The 12,349-nt window shown below is 56.9% G+C and overlaps 1 protein-coding gene across 3 annotated transcripts; it reads right to left on the reverse strand.

Annotated features, from left to right (window-relative positions):
* Nucleotides 1-158: 158 nt before the first annotated feature.
* Nucleotides 159-12,210, reverse strand: TNFRSF1A (TNF receptor superfamily member 1A). Of its 3 annotated transcripts, XM_036865428.1 has the most exons (10): nt 11,906-12,210; nt 4,836-4,989; nt 4,487-4,615; nt 4,112-4,261; nt 3,886-3,964; nt 2,220-2,290; nt 1,983-2,096; nt 1,624-1,652; nt 1,189-1,420; nt 159-1,058 (listed from the first exon to the last, which is right to left on the reverse strand). In XM_036865428.1, the coding sequence occupies exons 1-10, from the start codon at nt 11,942-11,944 to the stop codon at nt 751-753; spliced, it is 1,305 nt and encodes a 434-aa protein (XP_036721323.1). In that variant the 5' UTR covers nt 11,945-12,210; the 3' UTR covers nt 159-750. The 3 variants fall into 3 exon arrangements, with proteins under 3 accessions (XP_036721323.1, XP_036721325.1, XP_036721324.1); XM_036865430.1 differs by lacking the exon at nt 4,836-4,989 and having other exon boundaries at nt 11,906-12,209; XM_036865429.1 differs by lacking the exon at nt 4,836-4,989 and having other exon boundaries at nt 4,487-4,767; nt 11,906-12,209.
* Between the last annotated feature and the right edge of the window lie 139 nt (nt 12,211-12,349).

Genomic DNA, 12,349 nt, shown 5'->3' on the forward strand with positions numbered 1-12,349 from the left:
TGAGGAGTCACAGACTGAGCACAGGTGACTCCTCTGTCAGTGGGCTGCACGAGGCTGAGGCATTCCCCGCCCCCCCGCCCCGCCCCCTCCCCGCCCCGGCCAGGATCATGGCTCTGGTCCCGCCTCCCACACGCACCACGCAGAAAGGCCACTCCCTCCAGGAGCAGAGCTTTAATTCCGTGCTTTTAGTGTATTTACAGAAGTCCACAGCTCCAGCGGGAGGGCCCTTTGTTCTGTGCCTCCCCTGCCTTGGGACACTTCGGCTTACTCTGTGCTTGTCCAGGCAGGGGGACAAAGGTTCTATTAGTGTACATAATGGATACAAAGATTGCTTATCTACTGTGAAACAGACTCAGGGACCAACCAGGGGCCCCCAAGCAGCCTTGCTGGGTTCTCCAAGTCCAAAATGGGCAATGAGGCATGGAGCCCCTCATCCTCGCAGCCACCGCCTGGGCTCCTGGCACACTCCGCCTCTCTCACGAGTACACACACTCCACATCACACAGACACACACACTCTGACACACACACTACACACAGCTCACCCGCTGGCAGTGCTCAGGCAGCTGAGAAAGGCTATATACACTGAGGGAGTAGCACCAGGTGAGTGGCTGCCAGATCATGCCTGCTCCGCCAAGACCCTTCCCCTCCAGAAAAACGGGGGTCCAGAGGGCATCTCGCAGGTCCTTCCAGGCTGCCTGGGACAGGAAGCATCCATCTCAGGGCTGCCCGCAGGGGGCAGGGCGTGGCCTCATCGGGGGAGGCGGGGCTCGGGCGCGAGAGGGGCGGGGCCGCCCAGCGCTTCCTCGATGTCCTCCAGGCAGCCGAGCAGGTCCATGTCGCGGAGCACGCGGCCCAGCAGCTCCAGCGTGGCCTCGCGCCGCGGGGTGCGCCGCCGCCAGGCCGCCAGCATGCTGTACTGCGCCTCGCGCAGGCAGCGCAAGTTCTGCAGCTCCAGCCGCTCGATTTCGTGATCACTCAGCCCCAGCCGCCGCACGAACTCCCTCCAGCGCAACGGGGGCACGCCGTCCACCACGGCGTACAGGGTCGCGGGGTCGGCTGCAGGGAGGCGGCGCGGTGAGCCCGGAGCGGCGACCCTCCCCGCCCGGCCCCCGCCCACTCGCCCCGGGCGCCCCGCCCACCCGCCTCCCCGGCCGGGGTTCCCTGCGAGGATGAATGAGGAACTCACCATCTGCGAGCGGAGCGGGGGCGCCGTGGGCGCTGGCCTCCCACTTCTGCACAGGGGTGGGGACGGGGGTGGAGGCTGGAGGCGCAGGGAGGATTGGGCCAGCCCCTTGGTGGGGCGGGGCCATCTCTCTGGGGAGTGATGTGACTCTGAAGTTGGACCGGTCACAGGGGGTGAAGGTGGGACTGGAGGCAGGACTGAAGCTCGGGGCCGAGGCCAGGGGCTCTGGCTCCCCCTGGGAGAGAGAGAAGGCACAGCATTAGCGGGGAAGAGGAAAAACAGCCCCAGCCCTCCTTCTTCTGGATTCCGGATGGGAGTTGGGGCTAGAGGGAATCAGGGGAGCCCCAGGACGAAGGGTGATTCCGGGTGATTTGGGTGTTACAAGATGACAATGGACAGTTAGGGAAGACTGCGGGTAGTTCCCCGGTTTCATCTTACCTCCTTTACAGGAGCCGACTGCCCACAAACTGAGAAAAAAGAAACAAAGCGTCAAAGATTTCACTTCCTCTCTCAGCCCTGGCGCCCATCATGGGGCTGGCGGTGGGTACTTGTGGTGACATGCTTCAGGGCCTATGTGGCCCCAGGGACGAGAGAGCTACTGATGCAGTATGAGCTCTCACCAGCTGAGCTCTCACCAGCCGTCCAAGACCACCTCGTGTCAGTGGGGTCCTCGCCAGCAAACTAAGGGGACACTCCTCATCTCCCTCCATGCCTGTGCATCCCTCCCTCCCGCCTCCTCTGAAGCCTCCTCCCGCATTCCTACCAGCACCCTTTCCCTTCCCAAAGGCCCCACTCACTGATGGAGTAGAGCTTGGGCTTCCAACGCTGGTAGCGGCATGCTAAAACAATGAGGAGGAAGGATGCCAGGCAAAGACCAAAGATGATCACCAGGGGCAACAGTACTGTGGTGCCTGGAAACAGAGCAGATTGTGGTCAGAGGAGAGGGGCTCTGGAGGTAGCAGGGCGGGATGGATGGGGAGGGGCATGACTAGGAAAGGGTCCATGGGCATGGGCACCAGGATAGTTCTCCTCACCTGGGTCCTGAGAGTCGTTACTAGTTACAGGTAGAGCTGGACATAATTTCTCGCACTCCGTGTTCTTACAGCTAAAAGAAGAGAGAGTGCTGGTGAGTAGGGGCCCACCGTAAGAGGAATACAGGAAAAAAAGAAAAAGAAAAAAACCACACAGCTTGTTGGAAATTCTTGGCTTTACAAATATTTTAGCTATCTCTTGATATAATGGAAATTAATCCTATCTTGGGAATTGATGCGGAGGAAAGAAACATTAGTTAATCCCAAAATCATTTCATTTTAGAGCTGGATTTGATCTTGAAGAAGCTATGTAGGAAAAGAGTTAAAAGCAGTCAGAGTCAGGTATAAATTCCAGCCCCATTCATTGGCTAGCAGTGTGACTCCAGGCAAATCACTTCACCTGTAAGCCTCAGTTTCCTCATCAGTAAAACAGGGATCCTACCCACTGTCAAGATTGAGGATTAAGTGAGATAATTATGCCTGACATATAGTAAGCCCTCGATAAATGCTGACTGTCATTGAATTGTTATTTTATCACTGTTTTACTGATGAGAATCCAGTGAAAAAAAGGTTAAAGAGCTTTTTCTCTAGATGACACTGCTGGTGACAACACCTAACTTTGAGAGAGGAGTCTAGCATGCATGTGAACAATTAAAAAACACATCTTGCTGGGGGCAGCCAGAGAACACTCTAGAACAAGCACATCTTCCCGTTTTGGAGCTGGCACTGGACAGCATGGACTAATGAGAACTACATCAGGGGTCCTAGAAGGAACTGGAGGAGGTGAGTTCTCAGCAGGAATCTGAAAGCAGGGAGAGGTCATTTTGCCCACCTCACAAGCTCATGGTGAGAACCACATGGAAGGGGTGTAGAAGTGCTTTTAAGGGGAAGAGACTAGTGGGAAAAAGAACAGAGTTTCTTGTCAGACACTTTGTGGCTATTTTTTGTGGTTCTTACAACTTTGCCAACCTGATGTCATTATCCTTACTTTAAAGGTAAAAACATATTCTCATAAAGACTTAAAAAAAGAAAAAAAAAAAGGTAAAAACAACTAAGGCTCAGAGATGTTAAGTCACTTGCCCAAGCTCACACAGCCAATACGTGGCTAGCCTGAGATGTAAACCGAGGGCAATTCAACTTTAGAACCCTCAGTTTCCTCTTTGCAAGCAAGTGTGCAAGAACAGCCTCTGCAGAGCCAGAAGGAGTGAGGAGGTGTGGTCAAAAGGACTGGGGAGGAAAGCGCATACTGCATTAAACCTAAGATCAATAATCAGAGACATTACGATTTACATCCCACACACACACACACACACACACATGCACATGCCAAATGAACCATGATACACCGTCAACTGTTGTAAGATGCAGTATGATTTCAGAGATGTAAAAGTGTATTCCTAGAATCCATAGTAGGGCCTGTTGCCCAAGAATCTGAACGTCTTCCAAAAAACATCTGAACGTTTAAAAAGAACTTCAAGTCCTTGCAGGTATGTGCCTCTATCCACAGAGACTTCATGAGATTTTAGGAACAAGTTGGGGGCAGGGAGGACTGTCTGGTATCTTGACATGAAGTGTCTCCCATCCAAACAGTGGGAAGGAGCCAGAGCACCTGCCACAGTCTCCCCCTCCCCTCCCGGTCCAGGGCCCAGCAGCCGGCAGAAGTACTCACTGAGCACAGGAGACGCACTCAGCATCTCTTAGAAAGAACCCCACGTGGCAGTGGCAGATGGTGTCCTGTCTCTCCTTGCCTGTAGGGAGAGATGCGGCACAGCTGAAGGAGGATGGCCCAGCACCCCGAGGGCCGGAGGGAGAACCAGGAGGGGCAGGAGTACAGCAAGCTGGAGACCGCCCTCCAGAGACAGGGTGACCAGCGGGGTCGGGAGGGCCATGCTCACAGGAGTGGTGCACCGTGCCGTTGGGGCAGAGGCTGCAGTTCAGACACTGGAACAGAGTCTCACTCCAGTATTTCCGATACTGGTTCTTCCTGCAGCCACACATGGTATCCCGGTCCACTGCGCAAGAAGCAGTCTCCACCTGGAACATTTCTGGTGAGGGGAGTAGATAGGGTATGAGCTCCCACTGTCCCCCCTGGGTGTGTCTCTCTGGGTAACACACGCTCACACCCATGCATTCGTTCACTTGTGCACACGCATCCCTGCCCACCAGCAGCAGCACAGCTTCGCACCTTCCCCTGGAGACAGACGCGCACACCCCTCTGAACACCCACCTGACCCAGTCGGTGTAGAGCCCCGCCCCCTGCTGAGACTCACCTTTCCGGCACTTGGAGCAGCTCAGGCATTGTCTGAGGTGGTTCTCCGAAGCAGTGAAGGTGCCGCGGGCACACACCCTGCAGTCTGTGTCCAGCCCCGGGCCCGGACAATCATTGTACAGGTAGGTGCCTGTGATTGGGGGGTCGGGGTTAGGCTGCAGCCCGGAGCCCCAGCCCCAGGACGGCCCGGGCACCTCCCCGAAGTCCCTGGGAGAGGAAAGGAGGGAGAGACTCCCAGCCCTGGAGAGACAGCCAAGTCAGGGACCCCGCGTTCTGGAACATCTGGAAAAAGCAAAGGAAGAAGCAGGGCCCCCTAACTGAGGAGTTCCACGGTTATCCCTTTCTCCTACCTTTGTGGCACTTTGTGCAGCAAATGGAATTATTTTGAGGGTGGCTATATTTCCCTTGGGGACACGAACTCTCTCTCTTCTCCCGGTCCCCGGGGTGAGGGACCAGCCCATGAATCCCCGCGGGGTACACATCCACCAACAGAGCCCGGAGCACCTGGGGAAGAGTCAGATGGAGGAGGCCCGTCAGGGGAGGGAGGGGCGGGGTCTCAGAGGGAGCGAGTCTAAAGCCTTCCCAGCTCAAGTCTTTTCTCCACGGAACATTCTCCCCAGGCCACTCCCGCTCTCACGCCACGTTCTCCTCTAAGCCTAGGCTGTCGGCACTGTGGCATCTTAATTGTCCTCTGGTGGTCCTGTGTATTCATTTCTGTCCTTCCAACTCAAGGCTGGTAAACTCCAGGCACGGGCCATATTTTATCCTTATTTCCCCAAAGCAGCTATTAGTGCTGGACACAGGGCAGATGTTCAAGGAGTTTTCTGGGTTGGGAACAGGCCCTTCCTTCCGACGAGTAGCCCTAAAGATTGGGGTGGCGTTTCTCCATCTGGGTGCTGCGTTCACAGTGTATTCACTTCGTGCACATTCACGGAGGAGAACATTTCGGATCTGTGCGCTTTCCTGTATTATGTTATGCCATTAAAAAGGTTTTTTGTAACATCAGATTGGAGTGGAGGTGAGTGACGTCCCTGTGGGGACCATTCCTGGACAGCGGGCAGAAGCCAAAGGAAGAGTTTCTTTGTAAATCTGTACCAAAACCTCACTCAGGATCCAGCCCTCAGACTCCGGGCTGCATCCCCTTCCACCAGTAAACCTGCACAAATACCCCAGGTTGGCCAGGGCAAATGGGGAGCGGAGAAAAAGGGAACGTTCGGGGTCAGGGATGGGGGTAGAAAGGTGATGAGGTTTAGGTGGGGCGGGAGTGGGCAAAGGCATGGAGGTTACATGCAATTGGAGCCGGCTGGAGGCTGAGGACCCGGCTCAAAGGCCACCGAGCCGGGAGCTGAGGGCGTGCCAGGGAGTCCCTCTGCCCTCTGCACATCGGGGTGTCCCGGGAGCCTGCTTTCCGGCCCCAGGCCAAGCCCACCGCCTCGGAATCACTCGCCCAGCCCTGGCTTCAGAGCTGGGACGGCACAGCCAGGAGGCTGTGTTGAGCTCCAACCCAGACTTTGCTGTTTCACCTCCTACCAGCCTTTTCCTGGCTTTCCCTGGGCCTTGATTTTGTTTGCTCTGCTATAAAGGCCGCCTTATGTAAAGATAAGAGGATGTCCTCCAAGGATGTTAAACTTTGGGAGCAACAGGCTAATCAGATCCCAGAAACCCCAGCCCAAGACAGGAGGGCCTGGTAGCCCAAGGCTGTAGGCCGGTCACGCCCCAGTCCCCCGCTAGGTGTCGCTGCAGCGGCCCGGAAGCCCAAGCCCCCGCCCCAGCCCCAGACAAGGGAAGCCACACTCAGAAACCCAGCTGCCACCCCCCAGGGGCGTAGGGCGCCCTCCCCACCCAGAGGCAGCACCCTTCCCTGGCCACTCCAGCACTGTGCCACCTCCCCTGAGAACAGGGCTGAGGCTTCCAGAGCAACAGGAAAAGTCTGGAGTGTTTATGGGAAGGACTTCCCAGTCCTGAAAGTGTGGTTCCTTTCCCCGAAGAAGGGCTCACAGCACCTAAGGTCACTGGCACTTGGAATTCCATCCAGGCGGCTGGGAGCAGGGCCAACCGGCAGAGACAGCATCAGGAAAAAGAACGGCGGCGGCGGCGGGTTGGGCTGGGGGTGGGGGTCCTTCCCAGGAAGGAGGGAGAGGCGCCTTCTCAGGCCACGTGCCTCCCACCGCGATCTCCAGCACTTTGGGGGTTAAGTCAGATCCGGGAAAGGGAAATCTTTTCCCAGCAGCTCTGCCCGGTGACTCAGGCCAGAGGGAGGGAGGGAATCTAGGGGAGGGAGAGGGAACCAGCAGCTTCCCCAGCTCCTCAAGGGTCATGAGTCAGCAGAAAGGCTGAAGGGACCAGCCCGCAACTGGGACCCGATCCGATCCCTTCCTCGTGTGGGCCGGTCTCTCCCTCCAATCCCCACTCAGAGCCCCCTTTCCTCCCCTCCTCCTCCCAGGAGCCAGGCAATGGGCCTCAGTCCCTCTTGGCCCACTTTTTCGGGAAATGGCTCCCTATCCCATTCCATCCCAAAGGGAAGTCTCGGCCGACCCCGTGCTTCCTCCCATCGGGTCACTACCCGCCCCTCCCTGAGGGCCACTCAGCTCCTTCCCACCCCTCAGCATCCTTCCTTTAGACCCAGCCCCGCCCAGGCTCCTCCTCCTGGTTCAACCAGTCTCTCTACGGGTTTGTCCTTTCCCTGGGTTCTCACGTGAGCCCCCCTGACACTTCCCAGTTCCAGAAGGGAGCAAACCAAGGCTGCCCTCCCACCCGGGTTCACTGCCTTCCCACAGCCTTACTGGTTCTGGCCAGCTGGGTTGGGCTTGGGGACCTCCCTGGGGTCCTGAGACAATCCTTAGGAAAGGCGGCCAGTTCTGAGGCTTCACATCCCCCTCCCACAAGCCCGCTGGCAGCACAGGCAAAACTCCAGAGCCCTGAGCACCCAGTTCCGGGAGGGAGCGAGCAAGACGGGGTGTAAGACAAGCAGCACCGTTTCCCCAGGTCCCCCCCAGTCCCCAGCAGCCCCCCGAGCCAGCCCACTCTGACCCCAGGAGCCAGCAGGCACCATTCCTTGGCACTGGCTGTCTCCAGTGCTTAGCCGCTGCATCTTGCAGCAAAACAGCGGAAATAGGAGGTGAACTCGGAGCGCCCAGACCCCAGGCAGCCTGAGTGCCTGTGGCCTGGAGCAGGGGAAGGGCAGGAAGCTGGGGTGCCTGTGGAGAGACAGTTGAAGGGGTGGCCCAGCACCCCTCCAACTCCCCCATAACTTCCGCCTAGGGAGGCTTTTAAGTGTGACTTCCTGTGCTGGGGCCGCAGCTTGGGGGCGGAGGAGCTGACAGCAGAGCGACCCTGTGGTCTAGCTCCGACCCAGCCGCCTCACTGTGCCGTCCTGCGTTAATTTGTTCATTAACTTAAAATGTCTTGTGTTCATTTGATGTCAGAATCTTTGGGGAGCTCACGACAGCTTCTCCTCCAAGGCCCAGTTGAGACCCGGCCTCCCTCCCCGGAAGCCCCCCATTAATGAGGCTTCCCCCCACTCCAGCTCATGAGATACACACCCACCCTGTGAACTTTAAAAATATGAATTAACAGGGCTTTCCTGGTGGCGCAGTGGTTGAGAATCTGCCTGCCAATGCAGGGGACACGGGTTCGACCCCTGGTCTGGGAAGATCCCACATGCCACGGAGCAACTAGGCCCGTGAGCCACAACTACTGAGCCTGTGCGTCTGGAGCCTGTGCTCCGCAACAAGAGAGGCCGCGACAGTGAGAGGCCCGCACACCGCGATGAAGAGCGGCCCCCGCTCGCCACAACTGAAGAAAGCCCTCGCACAGAAACGAAGACCCAACACAGCCAAAAATAAAATATATAAATAAATAAATAAATAAAAGATTACTAAAAAAAAAAAAAAGTCTTCATTACGAAAACACTGATTTATACCTATATTCTTTCATTCATACTCATCTATCCATCTAATAAATTTAAAAAATATATATGAATTAACTATACCTATTTTGGGCTCTTACCATAACTACCTCAGGTGAGTACATATGATCTCCCCAAACAGACCATAAACTATGCGATGAGAGATGAGAAAGAGTGTTTTGGTCAGAGATAATGTCTAATCCTCCGCACCCAGAACTGGAAGAGGGAAATAAATGTGGTTTGATTGGGTGATTTCATGACTATCTGTCTTCCACTCCAGTCAAGGCCAGTGAAAACCAAAGTGGGAAGATGGGAGTCAGTGCCTCCCTGTAGGAATAGATTTATCTCCAGGGGAGAGTTCCCCTCTCCTTCCCCCACACACGCACAATCGCAAACACCCTCCCAGGAGATGCTGACAAGCTTTCCTCTCCTTTTCAGCATCCCTGGTGAGTGAAGGTTTTATGTCACTTACAAACGACACAAAGGCAGATATGAGTCTGAGAACCTCTGCTCTAGCCTGTTAGATGCTCACTTCACTTGGCTGTTCTCCAGACCCTCAACACGCCCCAAAGGAAATCCATCGACCTCCTGACCTGGACAAATGTCACACCATCAACTTCTCTTTGCCACCCTTCTCTCCTCAAGGCCCCCATCCCTCCTGTGCCGCCATCCAGTCTGTAGTCCATCTTGCCAGACCTCCCCCGTCATCTCTCAATCCTTTCCAAGTCCAGGGGTTGCCTCACACCCGATCACTGCAACCGTCTTCCCACCTTTTTCCTGCTCCAATCCATCCTACACGCTTTCTTATCTGCATTCAAGCTTCAACCTGCACCCACAGGTGTGGGAATCATCCTTTCCGGGGCCGGACCTCAAACATCATTTCCATGGGTCACTCTTTCCCTGAATGAGAACTTGCAGAGGTACCTCACTGCTATTCTGGACACATGCCCAGGCGCAGCAGCCCTGAGAGAACCATTTATGAATGAATGAATGAATGAATTCCTCTACCTGGGACCACAGTCAGGATTCTCTCTCCATCGCTTCCCCCACTTCCTCCAATTTTCTCTTTCTCGCTTCTTCTTGTTCCTCAACAGGGTCCTTCGCCTGCAGCCGAGGTGGTCAGCTTCCTGCCACCACCAGCCCCCAACACAAAATCCCATCTCTCCGTTCCTCCGCTCTACCTCAAACCAGCGCCCCTTCTTTCCAGCCTGCTGCCAGTCAGTGGCTTTAAATCTCAGCTCCAAAACCACTCTTCTATGAGGCATTCCGTCCCTCATTCCATCCTTTATTCATTCAACAAACAGTTAAGGAGCACGGTAGAGGCGCAGGTCCCGCAGGGATGCCGAGATGAATACATGGCTTGTGCTCTCAGTTGGGTCAGAGACGGGCGACTGTGGACTCTGCGTCTCTGCAGGGCGCACGGGCGCTGGAGCTGAGATCTGCTGAGCAGAAGAGGCCGTAGGACGGCACTCACACCCCTCCCGGTTCTGCCTCCCATGGGTGTTCCAGGGCACCACGTCGCAATGCTTTTGTGGGCATTTCCCCCCAGAGTGTTCTAAAATCATTTTTTGCTGTAAGCTGTCTTGGCTCCAAGACTGTCAGCTGTTTGAGAGCAGCAAGATCTTAGGTGCTCTGTTACAGTCTCTCCTGCATTCTTCCCCCACCTCCACGCCCGCCCCCGCCACACACACACAGTCCCCTGCATTGCCCATTGAGTGGCGGGCAGTTGGAAAGCCCGTGGACAGCCTCACCCAGCACTGCACACCTCCTGTTCCCACTCCAGCTCCAGGCTGAGCCTGGTCCCTTAGCGGTCACACCCCAACCCCGGCTGGATCAGCTGCAGCCCCAGGCGCATTCCTTCATCTATTCAGTCTCCCCGTACCTCTAGTTTCCCAAACGCAGAAGCCACTAATTACAACCACTACTGATACTATTAACAATATGAAAGCTAACGTTTATTGAGTGCTTTCTGTTTGCTATACCCTGTTCCTCTACTAGAATAGAGACTCCACGAAGGCAGAGATTTTTGTTCACTGCTGTAAGTCCAGCACCTAAAAGAGTATCTAGCGCTGAGCAAGCACAAATGAATGGAATACTTAATATATATCTATTTCATCTTCAAAACGACATTATGAGGTAGTGACGATTCTGTCCATCTTAGAGATAAAGAAGCAACAAGGCATGAAGGGTTATGTAACCTGCTCAAGCCCAGGCAGCTAGTCCCTGAGGGAGTCAGGACCGGACCGGGTGATTTACTGCCAGGAGACAAGAGAAGGCAGGGCAGCTGGATGAGGAGCAGGAGGAGCCTGTGGGAAGGACAGCCTGCAGGGGAGGGAAAGGTGGGCCTGGGGCCACAGGAGGGGGCGGGGTGCTGCGCAGGGAACTAGGGTCTAGAAACGTGGACTAGAGCAGAGGGAGCGGGAGGAACTGGAGAGAAAGGTTCAGAGAGGAGACTCGGAGGAGATGTGACAGAAGAGAAAGGAATGATCTGGGGACACAGTACAAGACCCTGGGGGAAGAAGAGGTGGGGGAAGGAGGAGTGGGGGAAGGAGAGGTGGGGGGAGGAGGGGTAGGGGAGGAGAGGTGGGGGGAGGAGAGGTGAGGGGAGGAGAGGTGGGGAGTGGCGGCTGGGCCAGGGAAGAGCAGGAACCCTGAAGAAAGTGGCCAACGCAGTGCCCCCAGCTAGGTGGAGGCGAGGGGCCGGGTTTCTGCGCAGGACGACTGCAGGACGTGGAGGGGTCAGGGATACATTGAAACAAGGCTGGAGCAAGAGAAAGGGACATTTTCCAGTGACGAAAACAACTGTCTACCAACTTCCCCAAACTGAGCTGTGGAAGAAGAAAGCAAGTGCTCTGTTGTCTGGGTCCGTGGGAAGGGCTTGGGGGGCAGGTCCAGGGCTCTGAGGCGGGGGAGGAGGGTCAGGCCCACAGACAGTGGCCACAGATCCAGGGTGAAGAGTGCCCCCCGGGTGGGAGGCCTGGGCCTGGGGAGGCCACGGGGTTGCCGGGTCCCTATCCGGCTACCGATCCCCCTCCCAAATGCCTCCAACACACAGCATCCCAAGCCTACCCGCCCCAAGCCAGGGCCTCTCCCGGACTCAGTTTCCCCACTTCGCTGGCGTCCAGTCCCTGCCCTCCAGCAGGGTGTGCTCAGCCGGGCTCACCGGCAGCCTCGCCTCTCCACGGCCCAAGACCGCTGAACTGCCGGACAGAATTCAGAACCATCTGGACTCTGAGAGGACAGACCTTCTTTCTCCCACTCCTTTCGGTTTCCGAACAAACTCCCCCGCCCCCGCCGCGGGCACCTGCCCCGACATTCCTGGCAGCCCGGGAGCCCCTTTCCCTCCCTGCCTTTCAAACTTCTCCCTTGCTCCCGACTCAGGGCAGCGAATGAATGGGGCAGTGTCTGAGGTCAGGCCGCGCAGGCCTGAGGCTGGGGCCCGGCCCTCGGCTCTCTCCCGCCCCAGGCGCCGCTCGCCCGCCAGCCCACTCCGCCCTCCGTCCCCCGTCTCACCACTAGCAGCAGCAGGCCAGGCACGGTGGGGAGGCCCATGTCCGGCCAGCTGTGGCCTCTCACTCCCCCATCAGGGCTCAGGCAGTGGTGGACAGAGGCGACAGTGGCAGCGACACAGTCCCAGGATGAGCAGGGTCCGGAGTGGAGCCCGGGCGTCGGGCAGGGGAGTGGAGGGTTGAGACTGGGGCGGGGATCACAGCCGGGTCCCGGGGACCTCAAACCCGGAAGGCCGGCACTGCAGCCTGAGTTCGGAGAACTCCGAGAAAAGTCAAGCAGAGAGGAGGTGGGAGGGGAAGGGAGAGTGGGGTGTTGCAACTTCAGGGCAGGAAGAGCCGGGGTGGAGGCGGGAGGAGGCGGGAGGAGGCGGGAGGAGGCGGGAGGAGGCGGGAGGAGGGGGGGGGGGTGCCAAGGTGCCTTAACCTTTTGTACCCAGTCCGAGGCACG

The sequence above is a fragment of the Balaenoptera musculus genome, chromosome 10 (genome assembly GCF_009873245.2).
Source record: "Balaenoptera musculus isolate JJ_BM4_2016_0621 chromosome 10, mBalMus1.pri.v3, whole genome shotgun sequence".
Classification (NCBI taxonomy): Eukaryota; Metazoa; Chordata; class Mammalia; order Artiodactyla; family Balaenopteridae; genus Balaenoptera; species Balaenoptera musculus.